A 14,341-nucleotide genomic window follows, 5' to 3' on the forward strand; every position below is an offset into this window, starting at 1 on the left:
ACACATGGAGTTTGGAATCGGAGTCGATCCTGAGGCGAAGTCGAACTCGGAGTGAGCAGAGCACTGGACACGGAAACTGGAAACCGAGTTCAGTCCGTTGAGCGAGGAACTGGGGCAAGATAGCGCGTGGACGCTGGAGTCGGTTTCGCATTAAGATGAGGCGCTGATCCAGAAATGCATTTGGGGATACGGCCCGAAACAGGCCCAACACGAATCCCCTCCCCTACTCCTTCCTGGCCCGGCCCAAGATTATGCTCGCACCGGAGTGAGAAGAGGAGAGTGAGCGAGGGAGACAGAAACCCAGCCGCTGCCATTCGCCGCCTCCGCCCTTCGCCCAGCCGCCGTCGCCGATCCAGCTCGTCGGAGTCGGATCCACTACTCGTCCGTCCCGCTCGGGTTGACGAATACGTGTACGGGCGGTGTGCCTCCTCAACCAACCCGAACTCCACCGCGCGGTCCCTATTGTTTCCCAGGTACTCGCGTCAACCGTCAAGCACTGCTGTTCATTTGTGAGAGGATGTCTCTAAAAATCTGTGGTCGGCGATATTTTACTGCGAACTTTTGTTGATATGAGCGGCGCACTGGAATTTCGAAGCGTACCAGTGAATGTGGTGTCATGGTTCATTGCTCAGGGGATAGAAGTTCCACTGCCTGATACCGCATAATCTGCAGCAGTCTATATGTTTTATTCCGTGTGTATATCACCGTTCGTTGATCTGATAGGGTGCTTCAGCATGTATTGATCGTGTCTAAATTGCTCTCGCCGAGTCCAATTCTGTGTTTACCTCCTTTGCGTGTGCTGGGCAATTATTTGTTAATACCGGAGTACATGGCAACATCAACGTTTAATTTCACACAACCTCTATTCGAGTCCTTTAACCCATGATATGCTCAGCTTGCCAATGTTATTGGCCACATTTGCAACCCCGATGACGGATAATCTGCTAGCTGCCATGTTTTTTGCTGGAAATAGTTAGGAAGGCAGTCCTAGATTTAATATTTTAGCCTGCTAGCATTGCCATTTCGGTTCCCTAAGTATGTCATTTCTGATCAACTTAGTAATGTATTTGGCTTCACTTCCTTGATTAATTGCCGTATTTTTGTCGGGAATAGTTTACTTACAACTAAGTTCTACCTCCGTTTCAAGGAATAAGGCGCTCTTGTTTTACGCGCTTTTTGTTTGACCAAGAATTACTTCAAATAGATAAACATTGTTTGTATGAAATTAATATCATTAAAAAGTTCTTTTCCGTACGAATCCAACGATACTAATTACATATAATATAATCAAGATTTTGTTGCTCAATTTTTATGATCAAAGTTTGTCTTGGAATACGTGTGCGCCTTATTTCTTGAAACGGAGGTAGTAATGTGCTTCATCACTACTTTACTAGTGCCACTTCCATTCCCTCCGTTTGCGTATATGGTTGGTTTATTTATGTGCTTACCTAGCTTCGCTCTCTTAATCACCTGCCATTTCATTACTATTACTACTAAACTTGGAAAGCAAATTCCAGCTTTATTAAAGTGTCCACTGTCCATTACTATTGGTAGTCTGATTCCATGGTATAGCTGGCTAATCTTGTTAACTTGATTACCTGCCATATTTCTACTTGTACCATATTCCATGATTTATTTCTTCCGCTGAGATTATTTTGCTATTTTTTGCTACGCAAGTTATTTGTCGGTCGTAACAATTCCAAGTGTTTATGTCTCTAATTTATTTTCACTCTGTATAGAGGAGGCACGTGTTGTGTATCTCAATCTCCTACCTTGCTAGTGCATTTGTTGATTTAGGGGTATTGTTGGGTAACTTGGTCCTTTTAGCCAATTTTATCTTAGCATAGTGAATCAAGTTCCAGCCACACTTCATAGCCAAGGAGATGTGGCTCGCTGGCTTGTAAATGGACTATCGACCCTGTGATCCCCAACTCGCCATGTTCCAACACTTCGCGCAGCCTACTTTCAGAGTCTGTTAATGAACCATTTGCCACAAAAGGGCATGAAAACAGATTAGACAATCCCTGTATTCTTTGCTCTTAACAATTATAGTTGGAAGCAGTACTTTATCTCAGTCTGTTAACAATTATAGCCGAGTCCTATTTTCCTCTGTAACTACTGTATTTGAAGTTTTGTTTGATCGTTTGTCATACCATTTTAGGCTTCTTCATTTAATGCATATAACTCATGGCTATTGTTGAAAACTTCAATCATTGCCTTGTTGTTGTGCATCATTAGCTCAATCTTCAGCCACTTATTATTGGATGATCCCTATTGACACACCAATAAATTAATACTGTTTGTACCCTCATTGTGGTCTGTTGTTAACATTCACACATTTTCAGTGCATAAGTTTATAAAATTAGCATAAGTGATATGCAGGTACCAGAACTCTGATTGGGTAAAAGTTGCTGAGATTTGAGAGTGTGTTTCGATAACGAATGTTTCTGAATATTACATCTCTTCCTGGTGAATATTTGTGTCCCATATGTCGGACATTTTTATGTCCCAAAGAAGCTATGCAAGCTCAGTGCACACATCTCTACTGCAAACCGTGTGTGCTTATGTTATGACAACACCACAAGCTTGCCCTTATGATGTCTACTTGGTGACGGAAGCCGATTCCAAGGTATTACTATCTTCTTAAGCTTTGAAAAATTTGCGAGTTAAGTATGTTTCAAGTCCCTCCCTTTGTTTACAACCTGCTTTTCGGTTTGCAGTCTTTGATGGAATCCAATAAATTCCTTGCCGAAACAGTTCGTAAAGTAGTGGTTGTCAATATCAAGGACATCTATCTGACTGTATCACACATGGCACTACTAGTGCTTACGGGAACTCTCCTGTTGTTTGTAACCGTTGTGGTACTCAAATTCTACATCGTCAAGTGCAAGAACATGCTCACCTCTGCCCTGTATGTCTATCATACCTTGAGTATGTATTTCAATAACTTTTTCCTACTCCGGAAAGTAATATGAATCGGAGAGAGTAGCATTAATCATTGTTAGATTTTTGTGTTATTTGTAGGGGCAGCCTCAAACACAACAGGCCGGTAGTAGTTTGACTCAGTCAACAGCTGCAAACAACCCAGGCTATCACACAGTATCCATATGCAGCTAACTCAACATCACCTTTGGTAATTGCTGCAGCAGCTCCTACTACAGCAGTGCCATCAGTGGCAACTAGTTCAGCTGGTGCAAGTGCAACCACAACAAGCATGGCGGCTGTGCTCCCATCTTCTGTGGCGGCACCTGTTGGTACTAGTCATGGGCAAGCAATTGGTCCTCAAACTCCAACAGCTGAGCAGTACCAGCAGCAATTCCATTACAAGCAGTACTACCAGCAACATTACCCAGAGGACACAATCCCAACATGCAGCAGTATCAACAGTACAGTATCAGTATCAACAGTACAGTATCAGCAGTACACACAATCTCAGATGCAAGTGGCACCCCAGAATGCAGCTCAAGCTCCTGCGCAATCTGCTTCATTCGTCGAAACTCAAAGTTCCGCAGCCCTCTCAGCCCGAACATATGGTGCCATCCCATTCCCAAAATCAGTCTGCCCTTCCGCAACTCCAAGCACCAGCAGTTCAGTCGCACCCTCGGCATAATTCACCATTGCAGCCAATACCTCAAATTCCACAGATGCAACCACAAAGTTAAGTACCTCTACAGGTGCCTCAACCCTAAGCACACTCAATGGCTCATCCACCAGCCTCTACTCAAGTTGGAAGTCAGCCATTTGCAATAGCTGCTACTCAAGGAACACCTCCTCAGTGCAGCCACATTCACAGCCTCATCCTCCAGAATATCAGCATCTTCATTCGCACAAACAACATTCGCAACTGCAGCATTTAACTCTGGAACAACATGTTCAATCTCACATCCAGCTCAACTCTCAAATCCAGCATCAACATCCACAAGTGCAGAAGCAATTTTACCCACAACCTCAGACATATTATCAGCCTCATCCAATGGCGCATGCACAACCACATCCTCCAGCGCAAGCAGTAACTAGCAATCAATCATATCCACATACTCAGCCAGCACATCACACGCTACAACATCCTGCACCGGTACGTCCTTCAGAATCAGGTTCCATTGCAAGGCCAACAGTCAACTAGGCCCCCTCAAGGAACTCAGCCTACACCACCATAACAGCAGCAGCAACATGTTGGTAAATATGCTTAGAGGACGTCAGTGCAGCATCCCTTCCCAGAGGCTGCAACTAGGTGTTCCTCTTAAAACACAGACCAGGGCAAAATAAATGATAAGCTGGCTAGGAAATTAATTCACATGGCCCAGATGTGCAGGGACACAATGAGTCTAAGGCCTCAGATACATCAAATGATCTCGAGAAAGGGGGGTCGTTACAGCAGACATCACAGCAAAATCTTGGGGCACCGGGTTCCTCAAGTATGGGACCACAACATCCAGCTGGACCTGATAGGATGCTTCCTGACCATGTGCTGCATCCTGGATCGTTGCCATATGTGCAAGGTCAGCCAAATCAAATGAAGCCTCCTGTGAATAGTTTTCCTGAAAACATTCAGCCTCCAAAGCAGCAACAACCATGTGGTTCATATCATTCTGAAATGGCACACATGGCACCTGTACCGAACCAAAACTGGACCTCAATTTCACTGACGGTATCCATCAGGCCTGATGATGGTATAATTAGGCCACTCATGGGTGGTCCATTTCCTGGACAACATGACACACCAGTACCTCATTTTGCCTCCGAATATGTAGCTCGACCATATCCTCTAGGTAATTATCTTGAAAAAACGAATACTTTGAGATTTATTATGTTCCTGAAAAGACTTTGAGATTTTTGCTATTGCAAGCATGCTGACCAAAGTTCCATCCATTCAGAAGCGGAGAAGAGCAACGGTGTTGGTGTTGGGCCACATGCTAGCTCAAGGGCTTGCCATGAAGCAGGACTCAATTCTTTACAGGAACATTTCAAGCCATTTGCAGCATATCCTGGCAGACACAACGCCAACCTTAAACATATTGAAGAGAATATGAAGGACTTTCCAGGGCCAACTCATCTTGAATGTGAGGGTGCACAATGGGGTCCTAGACCATTTGAAGGAAGCTTAAGTAGACCTGAAGGTTGCACAATGTGAGGGTGCACAATGGGGTCCTAGACCATTTGAAGAGAATATGAAGGACTTTCCAGGGCCAACTCATCCTGTGATTGCCTGGAAGACCTCCATTCTTAAACCACCCAGGTTCATATCCTATAGGCTTCTTTGAAGATTTTTCAACTGACTTTGTGTCAACTGGTGCAGAATTTGGCTATCACAGGATTGACGGAATGCCTACTCTGAGAAACGCAGGAAATAGTTTGAGTAGTTTAACACTTCATCTGAAACATCAGTTCTTCCTTTATGGACTCACTATGATCCTATCCATAATATTCCAATGGCCTGTTGTGTTTAAATGTTTTTTTTTGTCAATTTCTTCATGTGATAGGTGGTCATGGAGGTCCTCGTGAAGACAACCCTACTCTGGTAATCTTACTATCTAGCATGACTTTTGCAGTCCAGTGTCCCGCATCCTTGTTTCCACCCTGGTGATACTTTTGTTCCAAGAAATCTACATAGTGGTGGTCCCCTTGGATTTGCGTGGAATTGGACTTTCTGCTTACCACTACCAAGGTCACATGCAACAAGATGATCATTTTGCCATTAACTATTCTCGTAGTGGTTTTCAAAAAGAATATCACTACTTTGGTTCGGTAGGTTATTAATGTCGAACACATCAAGTTGTTCCTCTTTTATTTATTTGCTATGCATTATCACTTTCCATATTATGCCTACATATGGTTTAACTACTGAACTATTTATGGTGTCTTCTTTAGGGTAATAGGGTGGGCACTTAAGAAACGGAGATTACGGATGATGCCGAATATGCAAGTATATACAAGGGAACATCAACAGTGCGCAATCACTACGGGAGAATTCCTGTACGCCGACGGCGAAGCGATGTGCCGACGGCCAAATGTCGGGGCCGTCGGCACAGAAGCCTCCGGAACGCGGCGACAAGGATGGCCGTCGGCGTTAAATTGGCCGTCGGTACAGGCTGGAGGTGCCGACGGTCACCGTCGGCACAGTTCTGGCCGTCGGCACAGGACCACGGCACAACATTTTTTTTCTTTTTTTTTCACTACAGACCTGTGCCGTAGGTTATACTGTCGGCATAGCTTTTTTCTATTTCTCCACGGCAGTCTTCAAAAAAGCATAACTAAATCATTCTAATTGAGAAAATTAAGTATAGTATATCAAATTTTGCAGAAAAACAATATCAAAAATGGAATATTTCAAATACCTAAACAAATCTTCTTAGAAATGAGCTATAATGTTCGAGGTTTCATGGCTTTCACACACGCCAAAAATGAAAACATGGTCATCCGTGGGTCGGATTAGAAATCCGCGTATGGAGTATTGCTTACCATCCTAGGGCCCACACACGTGCCAAATATAACCTCGTTTCGGCAAACTATCCTGGCGAGGCTGTTTTCCAACTCATTTCCCCTGAAATCCATAAAACTCCGGATGTTTGATAGCCCTTTTTGCGAAGGGTTTTTTCAAAATAATTGCCAGATCCTAGTTTTGACAAACAGAATAGTTACTATGACATATAAAATGACACCGCGCAGCTCCGTGGGATTTTTTGACTTCTTTCAGATTGCCATCTGGCCAAAACAGGGCCCTGAGACATGCGGTATCGCCGTACTGGGTGTGCGGGTGCACCCATTCGTGAACAAACTAAACGGGCAAAAATTAGCACATATAATGATGCGTCGTAGAACTAAATTTTTTTTTCCCACCTCATTTCCGATAAAGTCAATCAGATTTAAACTAGGGGTACTTGATCTAATGCTCATGATTTTTGGGCAAATTAAGTTTGTAGGTTCAAAATATGATATGGATGTCATATTTGTATTCCTCATTTTTCTGATCAATTTAGACATATTATTTGCCAAATTCGCATTTACTGATATTAATTATTCCATATTAAATAAAAAAGACAAAAAATAAAATTATTTAATTGTTTTCCAAATTCTATATTATTATTATTTATATATATTCATTGTTGTTTACTTAAGTGATTGTTTAGAATTCAAAAATATAGAGGTGTGGCATCACGGTCAAAGGGTTAATATGATTGATATGATAGTATTAACAACAAGGTGTCATTTCATTCATGGAAGCTCATCCGAAGAGAACTAAGAAGTTAAGTGCGCTGGGATAGGAGTATTGTGAGGATGGGTGACCAACTGGGAAGTTTGACTACAAGTGCAATTTGACCTAAGATTAGGTGTACTAAGTGTGATTGTGAAAGATTAACAAGTAAAAAAAGAATAAGAAGAAAATTAGAAAAAAAAAATAATTTGAATTTTTTTTGGAATTTTTTTTTGAAAATTTTGAAATACTATGCCGACGGCCAGTCTATGCCGACGGTGATCGGGCAATCCCCGACCAGAACTATGCCGACGATGCTACGCCGACGGTCACCGTCGGCACAGCCTGTGCCGACGGCCTTCCTTGATGTGCCGACGACTGGCGGCCGTCGGCAGACTGCAGCTCTCCCGTAGTGAATGGACATTGTTCTGAAAATGAAGGGTGATGTTGCAAAGAATCATAATATGTGTGTATTTTTGTACTAACTTGTGTGTCAGTAATCTTGCATTTTCCTGGTTTTAATCTCCACATATTATTATGAAGGCCACATATCATTCAGCACTAGATAATATTTTAAGGTATGTTTGGTGGGTTTGATTTCCTGAAGTGCAACCCTTTTGCTATACTGTTCAGTTGGTCACTTCCCTTTCTTTTGCTAGTTGCTGCTAATGATGTTTGGATCTATCTGAGACCATTGAGAAATGAGACATGCTCATGCATGTGTTAAGGTAGTGCCGTATGTTCGTAATGATACTTGTAGTGGTCTTGCCATTGGTACCATGTTGACCTGCTCCATAGTTTCTTTGCGGTGATAGACATTTCAGGGATCCGCCGTCTTGTCCTAATTGAGTCTGAGCTTGTGAGCAAGCAGGCGGAGGTTGTATGCAAGATGTTGGTGGCGAAATTCCTCTAGCTCCGCCAGTGCCTCTTTGTTGTTTTGCTGTTACCAGTTCACATGTTTCTATGTGGCTCTGATGGCTCGCAAACTATGTTGGATGCTGTGATTTCAATAATCTTAAAAAAAAAAAGCATTGAGTCAGTTTTAGATAAATCTGACAAATCTCTAGTTAAAGTGTGGAGTTTTGTTGCTCACATGTGTATGACTGTATGTTATCGCAATGATTGGATGTATGTCAGTTAAGGCATCCAAACTCCAAAACGTCAAATAGAGGGACCTAAATGGAAGGATAAAAAACAAAACGATCCAACATCAGATAGTTTTGTAGTCGAACTGGAAGAGCTCAGTGGCTGACCCCAACAAAAGTGTGTTGAGGAGCATACACATGCTAAACAAATCGAAGACAAATTATGCTATCTGGTATTGAGATCAACATTGGTGTATGAGCCAGTGTATGTAGAGCTGTTGATTCCACTGCAAGGCCATGTATTGTTTACTTCTAGTTAGTTATTACATTCTTCGAGATAGTCAGGTACCGTTCTTTGATTTGCTTATCATAGGTTTGAGGCTGAGAGTAGGACATCGCTAGAACCTAATGAAGGATAATAAGTTCCACGTTATAGACGCATATCAGTGTAAAGATATAATCGTATCTAGATAAAATTCAGCTATTTATTTTTAAACGGAGGGCATTATTGTAAAGATACAATCATATCTAGATAAAGTTCAGCTATTTATATTTGATCGGAGGTTCAATTCGCTAAACCATCGCTGCAGGCTTTTATTTCACCTTTTCGTAAGACAATTATATGTCTAGAAATTTTCATAATAAGTTTTTTTCTCAACTGATGTGCATGGGTCGAAAAACATGGCGGAGATCTTGCCTGTTGCTAAACATAAAAGCTAAAAATATAAGGAGAGCTGACGGGGCAACTTGACACTAGCTATCAAATCCATTGTCGTCTAGCTCGGTTAGGATATCTCGCTTTCACCCAGACGACCCGGGTTCAAATTCTGGCAATGGAACATTTTTGTTAACCATGAGCTCGTTTAGTAGCATGCATGAAAGTTGGTAGATGCATGAGCTAAGAAAGATTTCTTTTTTCGTGGACACTAAATAACAGGGCCCAAAACTGCTTGCACAGTACGGACCTTAAAGCAGTTAAAAATGGCCTCGGGCCAGGCTCCACAGCTACGCCCGAAACAGCCATTTCTCCGGGGCAATGCCCGTTACAAAAGAAAACACGTGAAGATTCTCTTGGTTTTCAGTGCCAGATTGTTGAGCCCTCACATGGCAGCCTCACATGCACGCAACCACTACCAAACAGCCAACCCAAAATCTCTTCCCAGCCCAGAATCTTCAGCCCATGATACCAACCGAAGTGGGAATTACGTCTTTTGCACCGTTTCCAACGGGCCAGTCTCCACCGGGTCAAGAACGTGCGTTGTTTCGGGGCTAGCTGCGCGGAAACATGAACCAATCCATTTTCACATTTAGCCATCAACGCGCGCGGGTCATGAGTACATCAGTAGAGGTAGTTTTGGACGCGTGTCCCGGCTAACCTGGTGATGTGGGCATTACCTTTCGGGTAACTTGTATTGTGCTACCTCTTACGGCCCAACTAGGGGCCCATGAAGATCATCCATTGGCCAAGGTGGACCGCCATGCCGGTTCCGAAGAAATATACTTGATGAACAAGACAAGAAGACGAAGAACAAGGAAAGTTTGGACGTAGGACTCTTTGTAACCTAGTCATACCCGGACAGACCTCTCGAGACATGGCTCGCAATATAAGGGTCATGAGAGGGTCTGCCGAGGGACACACAATCACTTTAGCCGTAAACACAAGAAGTAAGGGTTTTACCTCATCGAGGGCTCCGAACCTGGGTAATCTCTCTCCCCGTTTGTTTGGTATCCGATGTCTCGTGTTAGCCTGCAGGATTTCGTCAACCCTAAACCCCAAAAGGTGGGCATTGCCAAGGAGTACCCTCGACAATTGGCGCCATCTGTGGGAAACCTGTCGGTACAAGGCACATCATCGGCAGCTCCGGTCACATCAACAGTGTTTGTTTTGACTTCACCAACACCTTCAAGTCCAAGAAACTCGGTTCGTTGCGGTTCCTTCAAGTACGCACCACGCACTGAGGCCTCACGCCCGATCTCTTCGGAGTTACGCGGCAATATGGATACAACCTTCGGAGGGGTCCACTTCATCATCGATTCCGAAGGATTTCTCCGACTTCCCAGTTCAAATGTGTCAAGCCTAAGGACTTCGGCTCTAGAAACCATTGTTCCACTGACAGCTTCTGTAGGCCTACCCAGAAACAGCAGTGAAGGCAGAGGTCGCTTTGGTAGAAGAGAGGAGCGACGAAAGAGGCGAAGGGTTTCGACAATGCGAGAAGGGATGCTACAATGCGTAATCCAGCAAGAACTGCCTCCGTACACCTTATTTATCGGCTACGGAACAACATGATGCGCCATGTTATTTGCACTCTTATATCGACCCGAAGGATAATGTCGAGAAGGCCACTCATTTTACTCAGAGATTGTCGGCAGTTCCTCGACATTCTGAAGTTCTGTGACGATTTAAGGTCTGAATCACATGCAAAAGCTCGTTCGGCAAAAAAAAGCAGTAGCTTACAGCTACCCGCAGCAGTATATACCAGGCGAAGATATTTATGTACCAACCGAAGTTTATCCTGCGTCTCGAGGTCAAGTGAACATGATTCATAAGACCAGTTTTTCGAAAAGAGAGGCCAAGAAGTTTTCACGAGAAATAAAATTTGCAGAAGTAGCTATGGCAGCGGTACCCGATTACATCGATTGGTCCGATCAAAGCATTATGTTCAGCAGAGCAGACCACCCGACGGCCGTTCCTAGGCCCGGGCATGCTGCCCTAGTTCTTGAAGCACAGATTGGAGGATATAACATGAGCAAAGTGTTCATGGATGGAGGAAGCGGCATAAATCTTTTGTTCGCAAGCATGATTAAAGCAATGGAATTATCGGTCGATATGCTAAAAGAATCTGATACTGGCTTCCATGACATCATCCCAACCCAACCCGCTTATCCCCTCGGTAAAATTTCACTGGATGTCGTCTTCGGCACACCTAGCAATTTCAGAAAGGAGAAGCTCGAGTTTGAGGTAGTCGATTGGGAATCACAGTACCACGCCATCCTCGGCAGGCCAGCGTTCGCAAAATTTATGGTGGTTCCTCATTACGCATATTTGAAGTTAAAGATGCCAGGCAACAATGGGACAGTAATAACCGTTCACGGGAGTTTTTCTCGTTCGGATAACTGTGATAGAGAATTTCAGAAGATCGCTTCCAAGTTCGGAGTCAGGGAGGAACTCAATGCAATCGATGCAATCACCGATCATACACAACCACCTGATGATAATCGAAACACCAAATCCGAGGAGTTCGTCGTTACAAAGGAAGCAAAGAAGCATCAAGTGCACCCCTCTGACCTGAAGAAGACGGTCAATGTATCGGCGGACCTTATTACCGCATAGGAAAGCGCGCTTATCGAGTTCCTCCGTGAGCGCTAGGAAATATTTGCATGGGAACCATCCGACATGTCAGGTATTCCCAGGGAACTCGCTGAGCACGCCCTTAATGTTGACCCCAAAGCTAAACCGGTGCAGCAGACATTGCGTCGTTTCTCAGAACCAAAAAGAAAAGTCATCGGCGAAGAAGTTAATCGGCTCCGAAAAGCTAGTTTATTCGGGAGCTCAAGGAAGCTGAGTGGGTAGCCAATCCAGTCATGGTAACAAAGAAGGATACAACAGCTCTTTGCATGTGTATCGACTACACAAGTCTCAACAAACATTGCCCGAAGGACCACTTCCCGTTGCCTCGCATCGATCAAATAGTCGACACTACGGCAGGCTGCGATCGCCTCTCTTTTGTCGACGCCTATTCGGGATACAATCAGATCAAGCTCAAGAAAGAAGATCAGGAATTAACGGCATTCATAACTCCACATGGCGTTTACTGCTACAACGTCATGACCTTTGGATTAAAACATGCAGGCGCAACTTATCAGCTGTGCATGCAAGCTTGCCTCGGAGAGCAGATTGGCCGTAATATGGAGGTTTACATTGATGACATCATCGTCAAAACCAGGAATGCGACCACGCTCATTGACGATTTAAGGGGAACTTTTGATAATCTCGACAGATACAAAATCAAGCTGAACCCAAAGAAGTGCTTCGTCGGGGTACCAGGAGGCCAAGTACTCGGGTACTTTATTTCAACAAGAGGTATAGAAGCTAATCCCTTAGAGATTAAAGTTGTTCTTGATATGGAGCCACCTAGAAGTCTACAGCAAGTGCAACAGTTGGCAGGACGATTGGCAGCTCTTAGTAAGTTAATTGCAAAACTAGGAGAAAAGGCCTTACCATTCTACCAACTGATGAAAAAATCTGAAAAATTCGAGTGGACGGCAGAGGCGCAAGATGCCTTCGACAAACTGAAGAAGGTTCGGTCGACCTCTCCAGTTCTCGTAACCCCAAGGGAGAAGGAGCCAATGCTACTTTACATAGCTGCAACTGTTCAAGCCATCAGTTCTGTCCTTATCATCGAACGCGGAGAAGAAGGAAGAGTACATGGTCTGCAAGGCCCCGTTTATTACCTCAGCGAGGTACTCGCACCTGCAAAGCAACGATATCCTCACCATCAGAAGCTGGCATATGCAGTATGGAGGGAAGCACGGAAATTACGACATTACTTTGCAGAACATCCAATTGTTGTCGTCTCAGAAGCTCCATTGAAAAACATACTTACCAATCCAGAGGTGACAGGCAGAGTATCTCAATGGGCTATCGAGTTAGCACCACACGATATCTTCTATGTTAATCGAACAGCAATCAAATCCCAGATCCTTCCCGATTTCTTGGTTGATTGGATCCAGTCGCAAATCCCGGCAGCACCCGATATCTCGGGCTCATGGACGATGTATTTTGATGGGTCTAAGCGTAGTTCAGGTGCAGGAGCAAGAGTAGAGCTAATCTCGCCACAAGGAGGTAAAATGAGATATGTTTTAAGGATGAATTTCTCGTTACCAACAAATAATGAAGCGGAGTACGAAGCATTACTACATGGTATGCGTATGGCCAAAGCATGTGGAGCTACTCGTTTAGATATCTACAGAGATTCGAATCTTGTAGTACAGTGATACGTCTCCAACGTATCTATAATTTCTGATGTTCCATGCTAGTTTTATGACAATACCTACATGTTTTGCTCACACTTTATAATGATTTTATGCATTTTTCGGGACTAACCTATTAACAAGATGCCAGTTCCTGTTTTCTGCTGTTTTTGGTTCCACAAAAGCTGTTCGGGCAATATTCTCGGAATTGGACGAAACGAAAGCCAAACCTTCTATTTTATCGAGATGGACCCAGAACACCGAAGGAGAGACGGAGAGGGGCCAAGGGAGCCCCACACCACCTGGCGGCGCGGCCAAGAAGGGGGCGCGCCCAGGTATGGGGTGGGCCCCTCGGGACCCTTCCGACGCCGCCCTTTCGCCTATATATTCCTCGCGACGCGAAAACCCTACATCAATCAATCATATTCCAGAAAGACTCCAGGGCGCCGCCGCCATCGCGAAACCAAGATTCGGGGGACAGAATCTCTGTTCCGGCACGCCGCCGGGACGGGGAAGTGCCCCCGGAAGTCATCTCCATCGACGCCACCGCCTCCATCATGCTCCGTGAGTAGTTCCCCCATGGACTACGGGTTCTAGCAGTAGCTAGTTGGTACTCTGTCTCCCATGTACTTCAATACAATGATCTCATGAGCTGCCTTACATGATTGAGATCCATCTGATGTAATCGGTGTTGTGTTTGTTGGGATCCGATGAATTGTTACATTATGATAAGTCTATCTATATAAGTTTGTAAAGTTATTGTTGCTGCAATCTTGTTGTGTTTAATGCTTGTCACTAGTGCACGAGTGGCATGATCTTAGATTTAAGCTCTATAATCATTGCTTAGATTGTATCTGCAAGTTGTTTGCACTTGTCTATGTCCGGAACCCGAGGCCCCAGAGTGACAGCAACTGGGATAACTGGAGGGGATGGCTTAGATATAAGGATCACATGTTTTCACCAAGTGTTAATGCTTTGCTCCGGTGCTCTATTAAAAGGAGTACCTTAATTACCAGTAGTTTCCCTAGAGGCCCGGCTGCCACCGGCTGGTAGGACAAAAGATGTTATGCAAGTTTCTCATTGCGAGCACGTA

General features: G+C 44.2%; 2 protein-coding genes and 1 pseudogene across 3 annotated transcripts; all 3 read left to right on the top strand.

Annotated features, from left to right (window-relative positions):
- Positions 1-253: 253 nt before the first annotated feature.
- LOC139830054 (uncharacterized) lies at positions 254-4,123 on the top strand (annotated as a pseudogene).
- LOC127347334 (uncharacterized) lies at positions 3,756-6,275 on the top strand. 2 transcript variants are annotated; one of them, XM_071818868.1, is made up of 3 exons: positions 3,756-4,769; positions 4,875-5,665; positions 5,869-6,275. In XM_071818868.1, the coding sequence occupies exons 1-2, from the start codon at positions 4,418-4,420 to the stop codon at positions 5,129-5,131; spliced, it is 609 nt and encodes a 202-aa protein (XP_071674969.1). In that variant the 5' UTR covers positions 3,756-4,417; the 3' UTR covers positions 5,132-5,665; positions 5,869-6,275. The 2 variants fall into 2 exon arrangements, with proteins under 2 accessions (XP_071674969.1, XP_071674968.1); XM_071818867.1 differs by having other exon boundaries at positions 4,875-5,745; positions 5,869-6,273.
- Positions 6,276-11,086: 4,811 nt separating this feature from the next.
- LOC127347335 (uncharacterized) lies at positions 11,087-11,608 on the top strand. Its single transcript, XM_051373530.1, has one exon. The coding sequence runs from the start codon at positions 11,087-11,089 to the stop codon at positions 11,606-11,608; it is 522 nt and encodes a 173-aa protein (XP_051229490.1).
- Positions 11,609-14,341: the final 2,733 nt, after the last annotated feature.

This window comes from Lolium perenne, chromosome 4 (assembly GCF_019359855.2).
Source record: "Lolium perenne isolate Kyuss_39 chromosome 4, Kyuss_2.0, whole genome shotgun sequence".
NCBI classification, from domain to species: Eukaryota; Viridiplantae; Streptophyta; class Magnoliopsida; order Poales; family Poaceae; genus Lolium; species Lolium perenne.